Here is a 16,165-nt window from a genome sequence, read left to right on the forward strand (position 1 = left end):
TTTTTAATTATAAGATTAGATGATTTTTTTCATTGACGGCGCAGGTGGATGCAAAAAGCATTTGAAGGGGGTGTGTCCATATTTAGGCTATTTTTCTTCAGTGATATTTTCACTTGACATGAGAGCGTGACTGCATGCTCTCTAACAGGGGTAGCATTAAGGCCCGAAAGTCGGGGGTTGTTTTCCACTGCTTTTCACCCCCGAGCTTGCAGAAAATCCAAATACATGGGGTGAAAATTAAATCTCGGGGGTGAAAATCCGGGGTGAAAATATTTTGCAGTGTAGTCAGGGTAGGAGTAAGGTCCAAAAGTATAGAGGGTCAGAATTCACCACCGAGCTTGCACATATTCCCAATATAGAGAGTGAAAAATTAATATTATTTAGGCCTAAATTTAGGGGTCATTCACCCCCAATCGGGGGTTAACGCTACCCCTGCTCTCTAAATGTATACCGAGTGGAAAGAGTGGGAAAGAAGAGTGAGAGAGTGAAATGGAGGACACCCCCTTTTTGAGTGGAAAAATTTCACTCATTCTAAAAGGATTAGTATTTTCTTTAATTTTAGAGTGTTTTCCACTCAAAAACGGGTTGTCCTTCGTTCAACTTCTTGAAAGTATGGAAATTCACTCTTTTGCACTTAGAGAGTATATGCCTATCAAGTTTCACACCCTATACCATGAGTCCAAGTCAGTCTTTCTTTCTTTCTTTCTTTCTTTCTTTCTTTCTTTCTTTCTTTCTTTCTTTCTTTCTTTCTTTCTTTCTTTCTTTCTTTCTTTCTTTCTTTCTTTCTTTCTTTCTTTCTTTCTTTCTTTCTTCTTTCTTTCTTTCTTTCTTTCTTTCTTTCTTTCTTTCTTTCTTTCTTTCTTTCTTTCTTTCTTTCTTTCTTTCTTTCTTTCTGTTTCTCTTTCCTCTCTGAGTCTGATGCCCAAACTTTTGATTGATGGCACACGTGCTGCGAATATCTACATCAGGCCTACATTGCTGTTTCAACGCATGCGTATCAAATACTGCACAGTTATCTATGTGCAAACATTCATGCATCGATTATTCCGATTTATAATGGCTGATAAAGCAAGCTATGTGTATAATGAAGCTAGAAGAATATATCCAGATCTTGCAAAACATGTTCGACGAACCCCATTGGAAGCCTCTTCTTTCTTGGGCGAAAACGTGTACCTGAAACTAGGTAAGCTTCTCAGATACTGGCGATATCATATGCATACTACTAGACATGCTGAGTACAGACGATGCTAAAGTTTATTCCCGGCTTTATGCTATGGCAATAGAGTATGTAATACATAAAACGTGTACAAATACTAGTGGGTGTACAACCTTTCTATTCGACAAGGAGTACAATTTTTGTCCTCTTGGTCTGTTTACAAACAGAGAAGTAGAAGTAATAATATTTTAAAAGATAGACAAGACCTGTCGAAGCTGGTTCCAAACACGTGCATGAACAATGCTGAATCGGACGGATATCTGACAATGGATATCCATATTATACCAATGCCCACAACTAACTAGAAGGATTCCCAGCACATGAATAGGGGTAGTTGTGAAGTGCTTTTTTGTGCATGTTTCCATCAACATTTTTAATAGAAGCAAAATAGTTCAGCAACTAGCAAGCCCAGAACATATCATTTCAGCAATTGCTTGAGAAGTGTGGCCACGAATGTGCACACCAATGAGCTTCAAGCTAATTCAATTTTTCCATGAGAGCATATTAGGCACCGCTAGTCCGAATAATCAGTCCCAGAACAAAATATTATTAATTTCTGACATGATCATGTTCTGGGTCTGAACTGTATGTTTCCATATGAAATCTTGATGGCAAATTGGACAAAAGAAGCACATGGTTCTACATGTACTTGACAGCTTTTTAATCCCTATTCATGTTACGTGAATCACGCTATTGTGGACCATCCTTCTGTTACTTGAGTGTTTTATTATTATTATTTATTCTTTCTTTATTGAGGGTAATACTGCTTCAGTGACAAGCACTGCTTTTCAAGCGGAACGGTCTTTTGTCTACCTCTCTGTTTGTAAACAGACGTAGACAAGGAGGTCAAAATTGTCCTCCTCGCCAAATAGGAAAGACAGCGTAATAGTACGGCACTAAGGCACCGCCAGGGTTCGAACCGGCAATCTGTTGTACCATAGTCAAACGCCTTATCAATTGAGCTAACTTGACTATTACTTCTATACCCATTTTAGGTAAATTCCCACCCTGTCAACTTAATCAAGTTGATGAAAAATATGTAATATACAGGTACCGGTACTCTAGTATTTTGACAGCATTTATGGAATAGTTTGAAAAAAAAATGGTGGAGGGCATTTATTTAGAGTAGGGGGGGGGGGGGCTTAAATTAAGAGAGAATCATATGGTATGATAAGAGTACTGTATACAATTTTGTACCTTACACTATATAACCTGGAAATCAACACCTGACATTTGCTGTAATTCTTTTCTTACAGAGAGTGAACAGATCACAGGATCATTCAAACTCCGTGGAGCATGCAATAAAATCTTCAAAATTATTAATGATGATCCAAAAGCGAAGGAGAAAGGTTTCACAACTGCATCATCAGGAAATCATGCTAAAGGATGTGTATGTATTTACTACTCTGTTAAGGCCATCTCAATAAAATTTCTCTCTTTTTTCTGCCAATTTCTTTCAATCATTTGCGAAATTTATTTTCTCAAAAGTGCTCAGGAATTTGGGTTCAAATTCTATACATACCATATATACAAACTCAGTGCTTTATCAAATACCATCGCCATAATGAAGTGACCCAAACAATTTGTTTTTGTTGTTCCAAAATATTGTGCTGTAAACCAGGGCTAAAATTACACAGGTCTCTTAAGGGTGACTCCCCCCAAATTTCACAAATAAGCCCCAGTGAAAAACAATCTTTGATGGTGAAGTGCACACGGTGACATCCCACTATCTCTAAGGTCCGCTATCTCTAAGGTTCGCTATCTCTAAGGTTCGCTATCACTAACGTGTAAAGTCTATGGAGATCAGAATCCCGCTATCTCTAATAGAGAAAAAGGTTCGCTATAACTAAAAAAAGGTCCGCTACTTCTAAGGTTCGATATCACTAATTTAGAATAAGGTTCGCTAGTTCTAAGGTTCGATATCACTAATTTTAAATAAGGTTCGCTATCACTAATTTAAAATAAGGTTCGCTATCACTAATTTTGAATAAGGTCCGCTATCACTAATTTATTGAAGGTTCGCTATCTCTAAGGTTCGCTATCACTAATTGCAATAAAGGTCCGCTTACCTAAGGTTCGCTATCACTAATTTTGTTTAAGGTTGCTATCCCTAATTTATCAAGGTTCGCTATCTCTAAGGTTCGCTATCACTAATTTCGATTAAGGTTCAAGCTATACCTAAGGTTCAAGTTATCACTAATCTTAAATAAGATCCACTATCTCTAATTTTAGATAAGGTCCGCTATCTCTAATTTCAAATAAGGTCCGCTATCTCTAATTTTAAATAAGGACCGCTATAGCTAACCTCATTTGAAATTAGAGATAGCTTAACCTCATTTGAAATTAGAGATAGCGAACCTTATTTAAAATTAGAGATAGCTAATCTCATTTTAAATTAGTGATAGCGAACCTTAGAGATAGCGAACCTTAGAGATTATGTAACCTTAGAGATAGCGGACCTTATTTAAAATTAGATATAGCTAACCTTAGGCATACCGGGATTGTTAAAATTAGAGATAGCGGACCTTATTTTAAATTAGTGATAGCGTAACCTTAGAGATAGCGTAACCTTCAATAAATTAGTGATAGCGGACCTTTTTTAAAATTAGAGATAGCGAACCTTATTTAAAATTAGTGATATCGAACCTTAGAAATACCAAACCTTTTTCAAAATTAGTGATATCGAACCTTAGGTATAGCGGACCTTTTTCGTAATTAGTGATAACGAACCTTAGAGATAGCAAACCTTAGAGATAGCGAACCTTAGAGATAGCGAACCTTAGAGATAGCGAACCGTAACCGTGCACACAAGGGCTACTTCTGGTGAAATCTGTTCAATAGAGTACTTTGAGCCATGTTAGGCCTGCTGTAAACCACAGGGATGTTTTCATTGAGAATATGTACTGCAGAGTACATACATGTACCATAATAATATTGTTTTACAATGCTTTCTCTATAAATAGTGCATGGCATTGAAGAAAATTGGAGCTAAAGGCATCATATATGTAGCCAGTACAGCACTTAAAAGCAAAGTAGATGCATTGAAGTCATATGGAGTAGAAGTAAGACTACATGGAGATGACTGTATGGAAGCAGAGGTACAGGCAAGGACAGATGCTCAGGTATGTTACCATGGTATTAAAGGTAGGCGCCCTGATTAACAACCTCACACCCCACACAGTGTCACCCCCGATATCTACATATCGCCATGATGGTACAATTAATGTAGATCAAATCCACTTGTTCTTCAACAGCCACGCATGGCCATTTTATTCCGACCTGAATAGTTTTGAGACGCATAATGGGCCAAGGGACATCAGACTAAGGCTATTGACATAGACTGGTGACTGACCTCTGTAGATGTCAGAGCCTGGTACCTCATCTCATTTAGACTACCTCCACCAATGGCCTACACTACACTATATTACTGTGTTATGTTCCGTGACCCAAGTGTTTTCGAATGAGGGCAGCTAGCTGTCATTTATTTTGTCCAGCACATATAAAATCTTGAATTTTTGTCAGTTTTTGATTTCAAAACGCACAATTGTTTGTCAATACGCTGGCTAACAACTATCATGTTCTTTGAACACATATATTCAAGTGCAAGCCTTACAATTGGCTTCTTTAGAAACCAGAAATTATGTGAGATATTCATCATTTACTACCCCGGTATCCAAAGATTTATCGTCTGAATATCAAATCGTGCATAGCAGATACACATATATTGATCCCAGGTATTGATTTAGTTTCCCTGCTTGTACAATATAATTATTTCCCAGGCGTTGTCGCTGTGCCCCACTTAGGGACCTTTCAATATTAACGCTAGGGGGAGTGGGAGTTTTGACAAAATAATCAACAATTAAATTTGCATTCCCCCTCAATCGCTCAAGATTCCCCTTTGTTTTTCCCCTGGGTTTTCCCCTTTTTCTCCATTTAAAACTTAACATAATTCTAGAGCTCGCTCATGGTTCAAACAAACAAATTCAGATTCCCCTCAAGACTCCCCCAAAATATTCTGATTCCCCCTTAAAACTCCCAATCCCCCTGGTGTAAATATTGAATGGTCCCTTACCCTGATCAAAATGCAGATTTTGGTATCAGTTGAAAGCTATTTATTTTTCTCATAATCAGAGAAATTTTGGTCTGAAAGCATGGGTGTACTTAAACTTTTTAGCCACAAGCCTGCTGGATATTACCTAGAGCCAGAGAGCCAATTTAACAGCAATTATACATCCCAAGATAAATAATTTATTGCATAGAGTTCATCCAGTATAAGTCAATATGGACCTTGTTGGCAAATATTTCACGAAGAAAACTTTCATCAGCAAAATGGAGTCGTGAATCAGGCCTTGTGTTCATGGACATTTGTTATCTCGATTGTTTTGAACCATGTGCATAAATGGCAACCTGTATCATCACCCTATTTTCTTTTCCCCAATTTATTTTTTCAGAAACTTGGTATGATATATATTTCACCATATAATGACATAGATGTGATTTGTGGTCAAGCTACTATTGGGTAAGTCTGTGTGTTCATTTTATCTTGTTGATTCATGGATTGTACAGTGCAGTGATGAATATGATATGGTTGTACTAAATTGCAGTGCCAGATGGTATGACTTTGAATTTGTTCAGAATTCAGAGAGCCAAGAGTTAATGCTTATTCCAGTTGAAACCCATACACCTCCTATACAATCATGTAGAAGACATGACCTTCATCACCACACAGGGGGGTGTAGGTTTCAAATGGAATCACTCATTTAGGTAACCCCATTTGAAAACCACACTACCTGCATTGAAGATTAAGGTGGTGTATGGATTTCAACGAAATAGGCCAGTTTAGTGTAAACAACAATCAGTTCAGGAACATAGATTTTGCCCACTATACCTGCTCCTGGATCATAACTATATCACACATATGTCATAGAGCAGATATTCATTATTATAATGGAAATATATATATTATACTGCCATATTTGTAATTAATACATCTAGTTTGTTTCTTCTCCCTAAAGTTTGTTCGGCTTATAATAGGTGAAATAAATTAGACTTATAACATTGTGTATTGATATAGAATGGCATGCACACAGTTGGGTGCAGCACTTACGCTAGGTGCATGTTGTGTAATGCATGACTGGCACACGCTTATGTGAATTTATGTGAGTATAAGCTGTTGAGACTTTATTGATGTGTGCAGTAACAAAAAGCAAATAATTTTCACCTATTATAAGCTGAACAAACTTTAAACTGATTCTTTCTATCTTAAAAAGTGAAAAAAATCAGAAACTTTCACTGAAACTCAAATTACTTACCTACATATTACAATATTAGACCAACTTGTATACCAAGAAGATTGTTAAATGTGTTACTAAGATTGTATTGCCCCTTGTCTCTGCTCATGTTGTTCATAAGCAACTGGCAAGTGTGTTGCTGAGTAATCAGCATCCTCTGTTGTAATGTAAACAGAAGATTGTCACAACAACAATGGTGTTGAAAAAGAAGACTGACAGACTTTAAAATATTCGCATCAGTGAATACTGCTTAGACTAAAAATTCAAAATTTCTGCTATTATATAGTACATCCCTTTTGTAAAGGGTATAAGTACAGAAGTGCTATACCGCTATTTTATTCCACTTGTTCAACTGAATTTCCTTTGCATGTGTGTATTTATACTTCTTCTTTTTAGGTTAGAAATATATGACACTTTGCCAGAAGTAGATGCAGTGTTTGTACCAGTAGGGGGAGGAGGTCTAATTGCTGGAATAGCTGCCTATCTCAAACAAGCTAAACCTTCAATTAAAGTAAGTAAAGTATACATGCATCCAGATCTATGTGAGTGGTTTCATCAGTAATGCTTATGCCCCCACACAATAAAAGAGATATTGGGGAATGGAACAATATTAATGAAACACAAAACTCTGTCAAATTTCTTTTGAAGAGTTACAGTCCGACGGCAGACAGAATGGTGTTGTCATCAGTGCAATTCCCCAAAATTGTGATGAAATCATGAAGAAACAAGCCAAATGAAAGATCAGTCTAACTATCTATCAATCCACTGCAGACAGCTGAATGCTCGGAAAAGCTGAAGTGGCCCTGCGTATTGAACTCACCGCTCAAAAAAGGTGGAGAATTGCACTTTTCCTGAGTTGAAAGCTTATCTTGTCAGCTCTGTGCTGACCAAAAATAAAAACATGATGTTGCTATTTATTTCAGTTGTGTGTGATTGCGGTTTGGGATGGAGAGGGTGGAGGCAGCGAAGGTTGAGGATGCAGGCTATTCAAAACCTATGAAAAGCATGATATGATAATATTCAATTTCAAATAACTCCATAGTATTAAAAGATACAACAATAGGAAATGGTGATCTAGTCAATTTTAAAGCATGAATATTATAATCAATGATAGGAAGCAATTTTAATTAGCAGCCCTATCCTATTAAACGTATAGGCCTACATTTTAGGAAATTTGATTAAGAAATTCTGTATGAGGTATTGCAAAAATGTTTTGGTTAATAATATATTTTAGTTAATAATATCAAAAGTTAAGGGTGCAAAATACTTAAAAAAAGCTTTACAACACAAAAGATGGAGACCCATTGGTGGTGAGCTCAAAAATGCCCGGCCAGTTAGCAGATAGGCATGCGCAACATTCTAGTCACTTAACTACATACTTGTGGTGTTTTTATGCCTCCACCGCGAGGCATACTGTTTTTGCAATGTCCGAGCTTCCGAGCTTCCGTGCTTCCGAGCTTCCGTGCTTCCGAGCTTCCGTCCGGATGCTGTATCTCGGGCATGGATGGGCGGATTGACTTCAGATTTTCAGGATAGGTGGGTCATGGTCAAAAACTCTGGATACTTTTTTTTGGGTGAGTTTCAAGGTCATATACTGAGGTCAAAGGTCATTTGAGGTCAAATTACTAAAAACTGTCGTATGGGCATGAAACTTGGTAGATACAGTCAACATTTAGAGCCAGATTTTGGAAGGTCATTTTGGGGTCATCCGGGGTCACCCAAGGGTCATCTAAGGTCAAATTGCTAAAGATTGTCTTATGGGCATGAAACTTGGTGGGTACAGTCAACATTTAGAGTCAATTTTTGGAAGGTCATTTTGGGGTCATCCGGGGTCACCCAGGGTCATCTAAGGTCAAATTGATAAAATTGGTCGTATGGGCATGAAACTTGGTAGGTACAGTCAACATTTAGAGCCAAATTTTTGGAAGGTCATTTCGGGGTCATCTGAGGTCACCCAGGGGTCATCTACGGTCAAATGAATAAAATTGATTGTATGGGCATGAAACTTGGTGGGTACAGTCAACATTTAGAGCCAAATTTTTGGAAGGTCATTTCAGGGTCATCCAAGGCCACCCAGGGGTCATCTGAGTTCAAATTACTAAAAATTGTCATATGGGCATGAAACTTGGTAGGTACAGTCAACATTTAGAGCCAAATTTTTGGATGGTCATTTCGGGGTCATCTAAGGTCAAATTAATAAAATTGGTCGTATGGGCATGAAACTTGGTGGGTACAGTCAACATTTAGAGCCAAATTTTTGGCATGTCATTTTGGAGTCATCCAGGGTCACCCAAGGGTCATCTGAGGTAAAATTACTAAAAATGGATTTGTACACATTTAAATCGCCCCATGGTGGAGGCATCCCATTCGACGCCTTGCGTCGAAAACCGCGACGTTTCTAGTTTTAATATAAATTGATTATACTATTTGCATCATACAAATTCACTTCAATGACAGATCTAAAACTTGTTTTATTTGTAGATCATAGGGTGTCAGCCTGCAGCTTCTTGTGTGATGTCTGAATCAATTAAAGCAGGGAAAATCATAGATATACCTTCATATGATACCCTATCAGATGCGACTGCAGGAGGAATCGAAGAAGGGGCTGTAAGTATTTGAGTAAAAAGAGAAAAGGGACAGTTTGACCCACCCAATGTGTTACAATTAAAACTTAGACAAACAGACTGAACAAGTATCAGTGCCAAACTCCAGCTACAAAAATAGCAGAATGCACCATCACAGGCAGGAATAAATTTGAACCTGCAACCTTCAACATGCTTGCTAGACATCTTGACCACTAGACTTTGGCTCTCTATGATAAACATGGCTGGAATCAAAGCTGATGTAGAACAGTCGGGGTATAAAACACACACCCAAAACATAATAGCACAACAGATACTGGAACACAAGATCAACAAGTGATGCTTAATCACCAAAAATCCACATCTTAGAATCATCCTGGTTGATTGAAATAATTGAAACCAATTACCAACAAATTACAATTTCTTATCCTCCCAGCTGATATAGTACAGATTTTACACATTTTCTTGAGCTTTTCCCCAAATGTAAAAAAAACCACATTAGGAACCAAAATACAGGAACCAAACTTACATTTGATTCACACCTCATAGCACACCTAAACCTCCACAGGAGTATGTGTGATTCAAAGCACACACCTAACGGCACACATACATGACTTGAGTGTAATTTGTAGCGATAGCACACTAGGCTTATATTAAGCAGGCAACCAGGCTTTTTTTACCCCATGGTTGTCCAGTATTGGCTCCTGGTGTGTCAAATATTTTACACTACAAACTATAGGACCAGGAGCCATTTTTGGGACCAGGAGCTCTGCAAATTTCAAAAGACAAGGCCTGATCATGTGTTAACTGTAACAAGCATTTCTAAAATAATTAGTAGCAAAAAGAGGCCTACTAAAGAGCCTAGAAAAACTTCAATCCAGTGGCCTCTGCCAGGGGCATTGCCCGTGCCTTGCAGTATTTAGAAAGTTCAGGATGGAGCAAACCCAGTAGCATCTCTAAATTGAAATAGGAAATAGAGTTTCCCACCAAAAAACAAAACAAAACAAAAAAACAAAACAAAAAAACAACAACATTGGGGATCAATTTAATGAATTCTGAATTTGTTGGAGTGAGTCTGGTAGGCCAAAAATTCAACTATTGTACTGGTCACGGTAAAACATATAAATACAAATCATAAACAAGCTAAGCATTTCAGTTGAAATTTGTACAGATGGTAGATTTTACCATTTTTCTTTGGTACACAGCTGTGATGTCTATGTTGAAATACAAATGCCCTTAGGCCAAAAACAATTAATTGTTTGCTTGCCCACAGGGCCTCTTCAAGTGGAAGGGTCGGTAGGTCGGCGGCTTTTTTTTTTTAATGGCCTGACAGTCGTAAACATTTACCACAAGATCCTATATACCCGGAAGTGAGCACCCGATTTCGGCTTTTCATTTCTTATAAAAAGAATTATGGGTAAATGGGCGAGGGGCAGGCTTTGCAGACTCGGGTCACAGTGCCATCATGTATAGAAACCTGAACATGATTGGCTGATTATCATGTTGCGGATGGGTAGATATCCAATCACTGCATTGGTTAGAAACTTTTATTGATTAATCGCGGTAGTATTGATAATAAGGTATTTTGTCCTTGTAGGAGAACGTTTTTTTTTTTCTTTTTTGTATAAATTACTTGCTGTGGGCAAGCAAACAATTACCGTATTGGTCCGAGTATAGTCCCACCCGTTTTTTAGGTGAAAATTTTTCACAATAAGTTTTTTTTTTTTTGGTTTTGGAGTGTCCCTGGACCTAGACCTAGATGCTAGGATCATTCATGGTTGACCTAAAAAAAAAAATTGATAATTTGTATTCATGTCATACTCTATTAATGATTTCAAAATGCATTTTTTTTTTTTTTTTTCATGAATGATCCTAGCATCTAGGTCAGGCCTTCTCAACTGAGTGGCGCGCGCATCTTGTGGCGCTTGGAGTAAGTCAAGTGGCGCACGAAGTGGCGACGGTAAATTTACTAATTTTTTTCACATAAATTGTTAACAAAAAAGGGGTGAAAATGCTACATCTGAGCCTTTAGTAAGCCCTAAAATCTCAGAGCTTCCGGGGGCGCTGCCCCCTGCACCCCCGCAGCCGGGGCCTTTACACTGGACCCCTCCAGGGGCCATAAGGTGGGCCCCTGGGCCCCTCCCGTTATGTGTTCGGTCTCGCTTGCGCCCTTGCAAAATCCTCCCTTAACATGTTGGCACTTCATGATCACTAAAACTTCCCAGTTGGCACTTCAAATAAACTAGTTGAGAAGGCCTGATCTAGGTCTAGGTCCAGGGACACTCCAAAACCGAAAAAAAAAACTTTACAATTTCTGGAATTTTTCGAAAAATGGGGGGTGGGACTATACTCGAATGTGGGACTATACTCGGACGAATATGGTAATTGTTTTTGGCCTTATAGCTATTCATTATTATGATGCATACTGATGTTATTTCTTGTTTATGCTAGGTGACCTTTGACTTTTGTCGCAGTCTTGTAGATGAATGGGTAATGGTGTCAGAGAAAGAAATTTCAGATGCTGTCTACTTGATATTGGAAAAGCATCACAAGGTAACATTTGGAGAATTGAAGTAGTTTTATGAGATCCAGCTGTGTAGCTGTCGCCTGATATAATATGCTATATATATATGCCATTATTATGGAACAACAAGGCGAACACCAAGTTGTTCCATGTGAAAAGAACTGGTATTTACCCTTTTTAGCATGAAAGTTCATCTGTATTGGTAATCCATATATAGAAAGATTTTAGCTCTTGCTCTCAATACAAATATATTTACCTCTGTAATTTTCAGCTGTTGTACTACAGCCTTCTTCAGCGGACTGACCCGATCAAGCACACTTGAAGTGTGACGTAATGACCGGGACATAGACCTTTGGCAACTTGTAGCACCCTCCGTCCTTTGTTCAGAGATGGTTGGTTGGCTCTGATGTGTATGGCTTTTAGAAAATGTAAAATTTGTGCCTCTAGCCTACAGTACATCAAGATTTATTTGCATTTATGTGTTTTATTTCAGTTAATTGAAGGAGCTGCTGGCGTGTCTGTGGCATCGTTTCTAAAGACGGCTCAAGCCTATGAAGGAAAGAATGTAGTTATCATATCATGTGGGGCCAATATTGGAATGGATCAATTAAAGAAGATCATTAATGATCACACATGATAATAAATACAGGATGTCCCATAAAAAGTGGGTCCAATGAATGTGTTGATATTTAAAATGTGTTTTCAATTTAATCATTCAGTGTTTACATAATATGTGAAAGACACATCTGTTAGCTATCATTTGCAACTAACTAGAGCTTATTTGCTTAAATAGTTATCAAGATATGATCTCAAATGTATGGTTGCAGGACCAATCCAAACATTTGTGAATGGACATATGCATCGTTTAGGAAATTTTCTGAAATTGTGAAAATTTCAAAAATGGCATTCAAATTTTGATAGGTCTGTTAGTTCTTGAGGTATTGGTCAAAACATAGAAAACTTACACTTTTTGACATTTTTCTTCAAAAATTCAAAAACTGTAAAACCTAGTAAATTGTTGTCATCCTTGAAATTCTCAGAAAATTTCCTTAAAGATACGCTTCACTTTTTACAAAAAGGGTTTGATTATGGAAGAAAATGAGACCAATTGACTTAACAAACGGATGCAGCAAGGGGGCTATCATTTTCTTTGGAAGGGGTCCCAAATATAATGGGGTGTCATAAATTTTGGAAAGAAAAATAGGGGGTCATAAAATTTTGATGACCAAAATATAGGAGTCACAAGATGACCACAGATAGTGTGTTTATTTTATTCAAATACAATTTCAATACAATTTTAGCCTGTTTAGGGGGTAAGGTGTATTAGTGGTGGGGGTTATAAAATTTTGGTTGCCGAAATAGGGGGGTCGCAATTTTATTGACGCTAACTTTTTGTAAATTTGGCAATCAACCAGTACAGTGTGACTTGAGTCACAAATTGCAAAATGTATCCATTTTTACATCTATATCTCAAATCTATGTTATCAAACTTTTTTTGTGTGTGCAAATAAGAGCTAAAAGATGGCTTTCACATTATGTAAACACTGAATGATTATTGAATACACATATTAAAATATCACCACATTCTTGGGAACCGCTTTTTATGAGACCGTCTTATGATATTATAGTTATTATAAGCATATGGTGCCAATATTGATCACAACTTGGATCCATCAAAACATAATAATGAGATGAATCGGTTAAAGAAGAATATCAATGATAACACATGGCAATATAAATTATGAGGATTGAAGGAAATAAGAAATTTCAGAGAAATTGAACGTACATGACTTTGTATGACATATTTTCAATAAACTGTAAAATGTGGTGAATTGGGACATGGGGTGAATAGAGATAAACCGGTTTTCCAGCTCAAAAAATATCTGCAGAATAATTTTCCAAATACTGATGGTTTGCTTTTCCAACTTCAAAAAATTAAAGTGTACAGTATTGATTAAATTTAAGAAATTGAGCTTGAGGATGCTTTCAAAATTTTCTTCACCCCCTGTCACATTTGTTTAAGGTAGCATATGCAACAGATTGAAAAACCACTGCTTTATTTAAATTTTGATACTATTACAAGATTTTATAATCGTACAGGTATTTATAAATTAAGTATTTTTGATTTTCATTAATGTCTGGTGATTCAGGATAAACATTGAGGGTTTAGAACCAGAAAGCCGTATAAACTCACTTTGACCAGCTCTCACAAAATGAGTATAAATTTGGCTTGATGCTTGGGTCTTCAAAAATCAATATTTTCTCCACAATGTCTTTGGTTTTCTATTGAATTTTGTCATGATTAAATGCACTGTATCTTCTTAGTGCCCTGACGACTTAATGCTCATTTTGTGGGAGCAGGTGATTGTGAGTTGAGGCTTTCTGGCTCTCAATCCTCGCCATGTATTAATGCAGCCTGGCTTTTACTAGCCCCAGGGGCAGTAAGTAGCCTTGCAAATAGGCCCACCAAGGTGGGGTTGGGGTGGGCTTGGAGGGTAATCAATTTGAGAAGTGACCAGGGATGTACACAGCAAATACAAGAATGATTTTGAACTCTTTTAAGACATGTTTTAGGAAAAGAATTCAAAACATTTTAATGACATTTATGCATTAGGTTGTAAAAGTGTAAAACGTTTTGAAACAGTTTTTATCAAAATTATACTATACTACACTGTACCAAAATGTTATTATAAAAGTTTTCATCATTTAAATAACAATAGTTTGTGGCAACATTTGAAAAGGTTCATTTTATTAAAATGTTTTTATTCATAATAATAACCCAATATTTAAATGTTTTCTGGCAACCTTATCCTTTGTGTATGCACCCATTTAAAATGTTACAAAAACATTTTGTTTGTTGGGGTCATTTGGTATACAAGATTAATAAAAAAAAAAAAAATTACAATTTATTTGATAGTGAAAATTTCAAATAGTAATATGAATTCTTTGAAGATAGTGTACAAGAATAATATAAATCCAGGTCTGTACACAGGGTGTGCCCCTCCCCGGTCCACTTTTTGTCATATTCAATAAAAAGGTCCAAAAGTGAGAGAAAATTGATGAAAGGTCCACTTTTTGGTGATCAGGCAGGCAATAAAATGTATGCAGCAGCATTGGAATTAGTGGCTTGGTGTAGCAAAATGCTACTCATTTTATAAATTTGCTACACAATTTTGGAATTGAATAGCGTTTTTAAGTCATAGACTAACACACTGAAATGTGTGAAATATACCAAGAGATATTTTGACAGCAGATTTTGCTACGCATAAAAAATTCTTAATTCTAACGCTGAGTGCAAAGGGCAATTTTTAGGGGGGTTTGCAAATAACCCCCCCCCCTCATTAAAATTTGACTACCTTTCATTTGGCAAAACAGGATGTTTTTGTAATCAGAAATATTTAGTGCATGGTTTTCTAGAACCAAGAGTGTCCCTCCTTTTAATAAGCATGTTGCAGACAATGGCGGTACCACAGGGGGGGGCATGAGGGGCAAATGTCCCCAGTCAGAACCCTTGCCCCCAGTAAAACCAAAATTATGAAAAATACCACTTTTTGCATAAAATTTGTTGATTTTGTCCCCCTGAAATTCACTTTGCCCCCCCAATCGAAAAAAAAATTCCTGGCGCCGCCACTGCTTGCAGAATTTTAAAAATAAGAACGATCTATGCACACGATCAATGCACAAGTCTGACAAATGTATTACCATCTTAACTTTCCAGCTTGAGATTTTATGGCTTCGGGTATACTGTATTTGCAATGTTTGTATAAATTCCATTTTAGTAATTACTCCCTGAAAATGATGGTCACAAGCACTTAGGGTGCTAAATAAGGTATCAATTAATGTCACATTTTATATGGAATATATACACCCATACTTAGGGGTGGTGCAATAATTATGTGTACCCCGGGTGGTGAATTATAGGGGGGCAAAGAATTTTTGGCAGGGCAAAAGGGGGCAAGCATTTTTGGCAGGTCAAAAGGGGGTCAAGTGATTTTTGGCAGGTCGAAGGGGGCAAGCAATTTTTGGCACAGATATTTTGGGTACCGTTTCTATATTACGCCCTAAAAAGGCATAGGAAAATGTTAGGAACCCGTTCAAATATGCAAAATTTCCTGCTCGCTGCGCTCGCATTATATGATAAGACAATTTAAGGTTTTAAATTCGGGTTCCCCAAAATCTTGCATATGTAAGGGGGGTGCAAAGATTTTTGGCACGTCAAAAGGGGGGCAAAGGTTTTTGGCACATCGAAGGGGGGGCAAAGATTTTTGGCACGGCCGAAGGGGGGGGGCAAACGATTTTTGGCAGACCATTTTGAGAATTCACCACCAGGGGGTACACATAATTATTGCACCACCCCTTACCAATTATGTTTGGACCTGAATACAAAGATTAAGTTTTCGGGCTTTTTGCCTCGTTATCCGTTTTAGGGCCATTCTAGTCATTGTGATATGGTTTTTAAAGTTGTCAAAAGCGAACTTTCATCCATGCGATTATATTGCACCTTAAGAGGATATATTGAACAAATTAAAAAACCTATAAATCTTGTATTCTG

General features: G+C 37.3%; 1 protein-coding gene across 1 annotated transcript; it reads left to right on the forward strand.

The window, feature by feature from the left end:
• The first annotated feature begins 978 nt into the window (after positions 1 to 978).
• Positions 979 to 12,767, forward strand: LOC140172185 (putative threonine dehydratase). Its single transcript, XM_072195508.1, has 8 exons — positions 979 to 1,183; positions 2,473 to 2,606; positions 4,180 to 4,338; positions 5,668 to 5,735; positions 6,904 to 7,018; positions 8,989 to 9,114; positions 11,541 to 11,642; positions 12,107 to 12,767. Exons 1-8 carry the CDS (start codon positions 991 to 993, stop codon positions 12,248 to 12,250), a joined length of 1,041 nt encoding a protein of 346 aa, XP_072051609.1. The 5' UTR covers positions 979 to 990; the 3' UTR covers positions 12,251 to 12,767.
• The last annotated feature ends 3,398 nt before the right edge of the window (positions 12,768 to 16,165 follow it).

This window comes from Amphiura filiformis, chromosome 15 (assembly GCF_039555335.1).
Source record: "Amphiura filiformis chromosome 15, Afil_fr2py, whole genome shotgun sequence".
Classification (NCBI taxonomy): Eukaryota; Metazoa; Echinodermata; class Ophiuroidea; order Amphilepidida; family Amphiuridae; genus Amphiura; species Amphiura filiformis.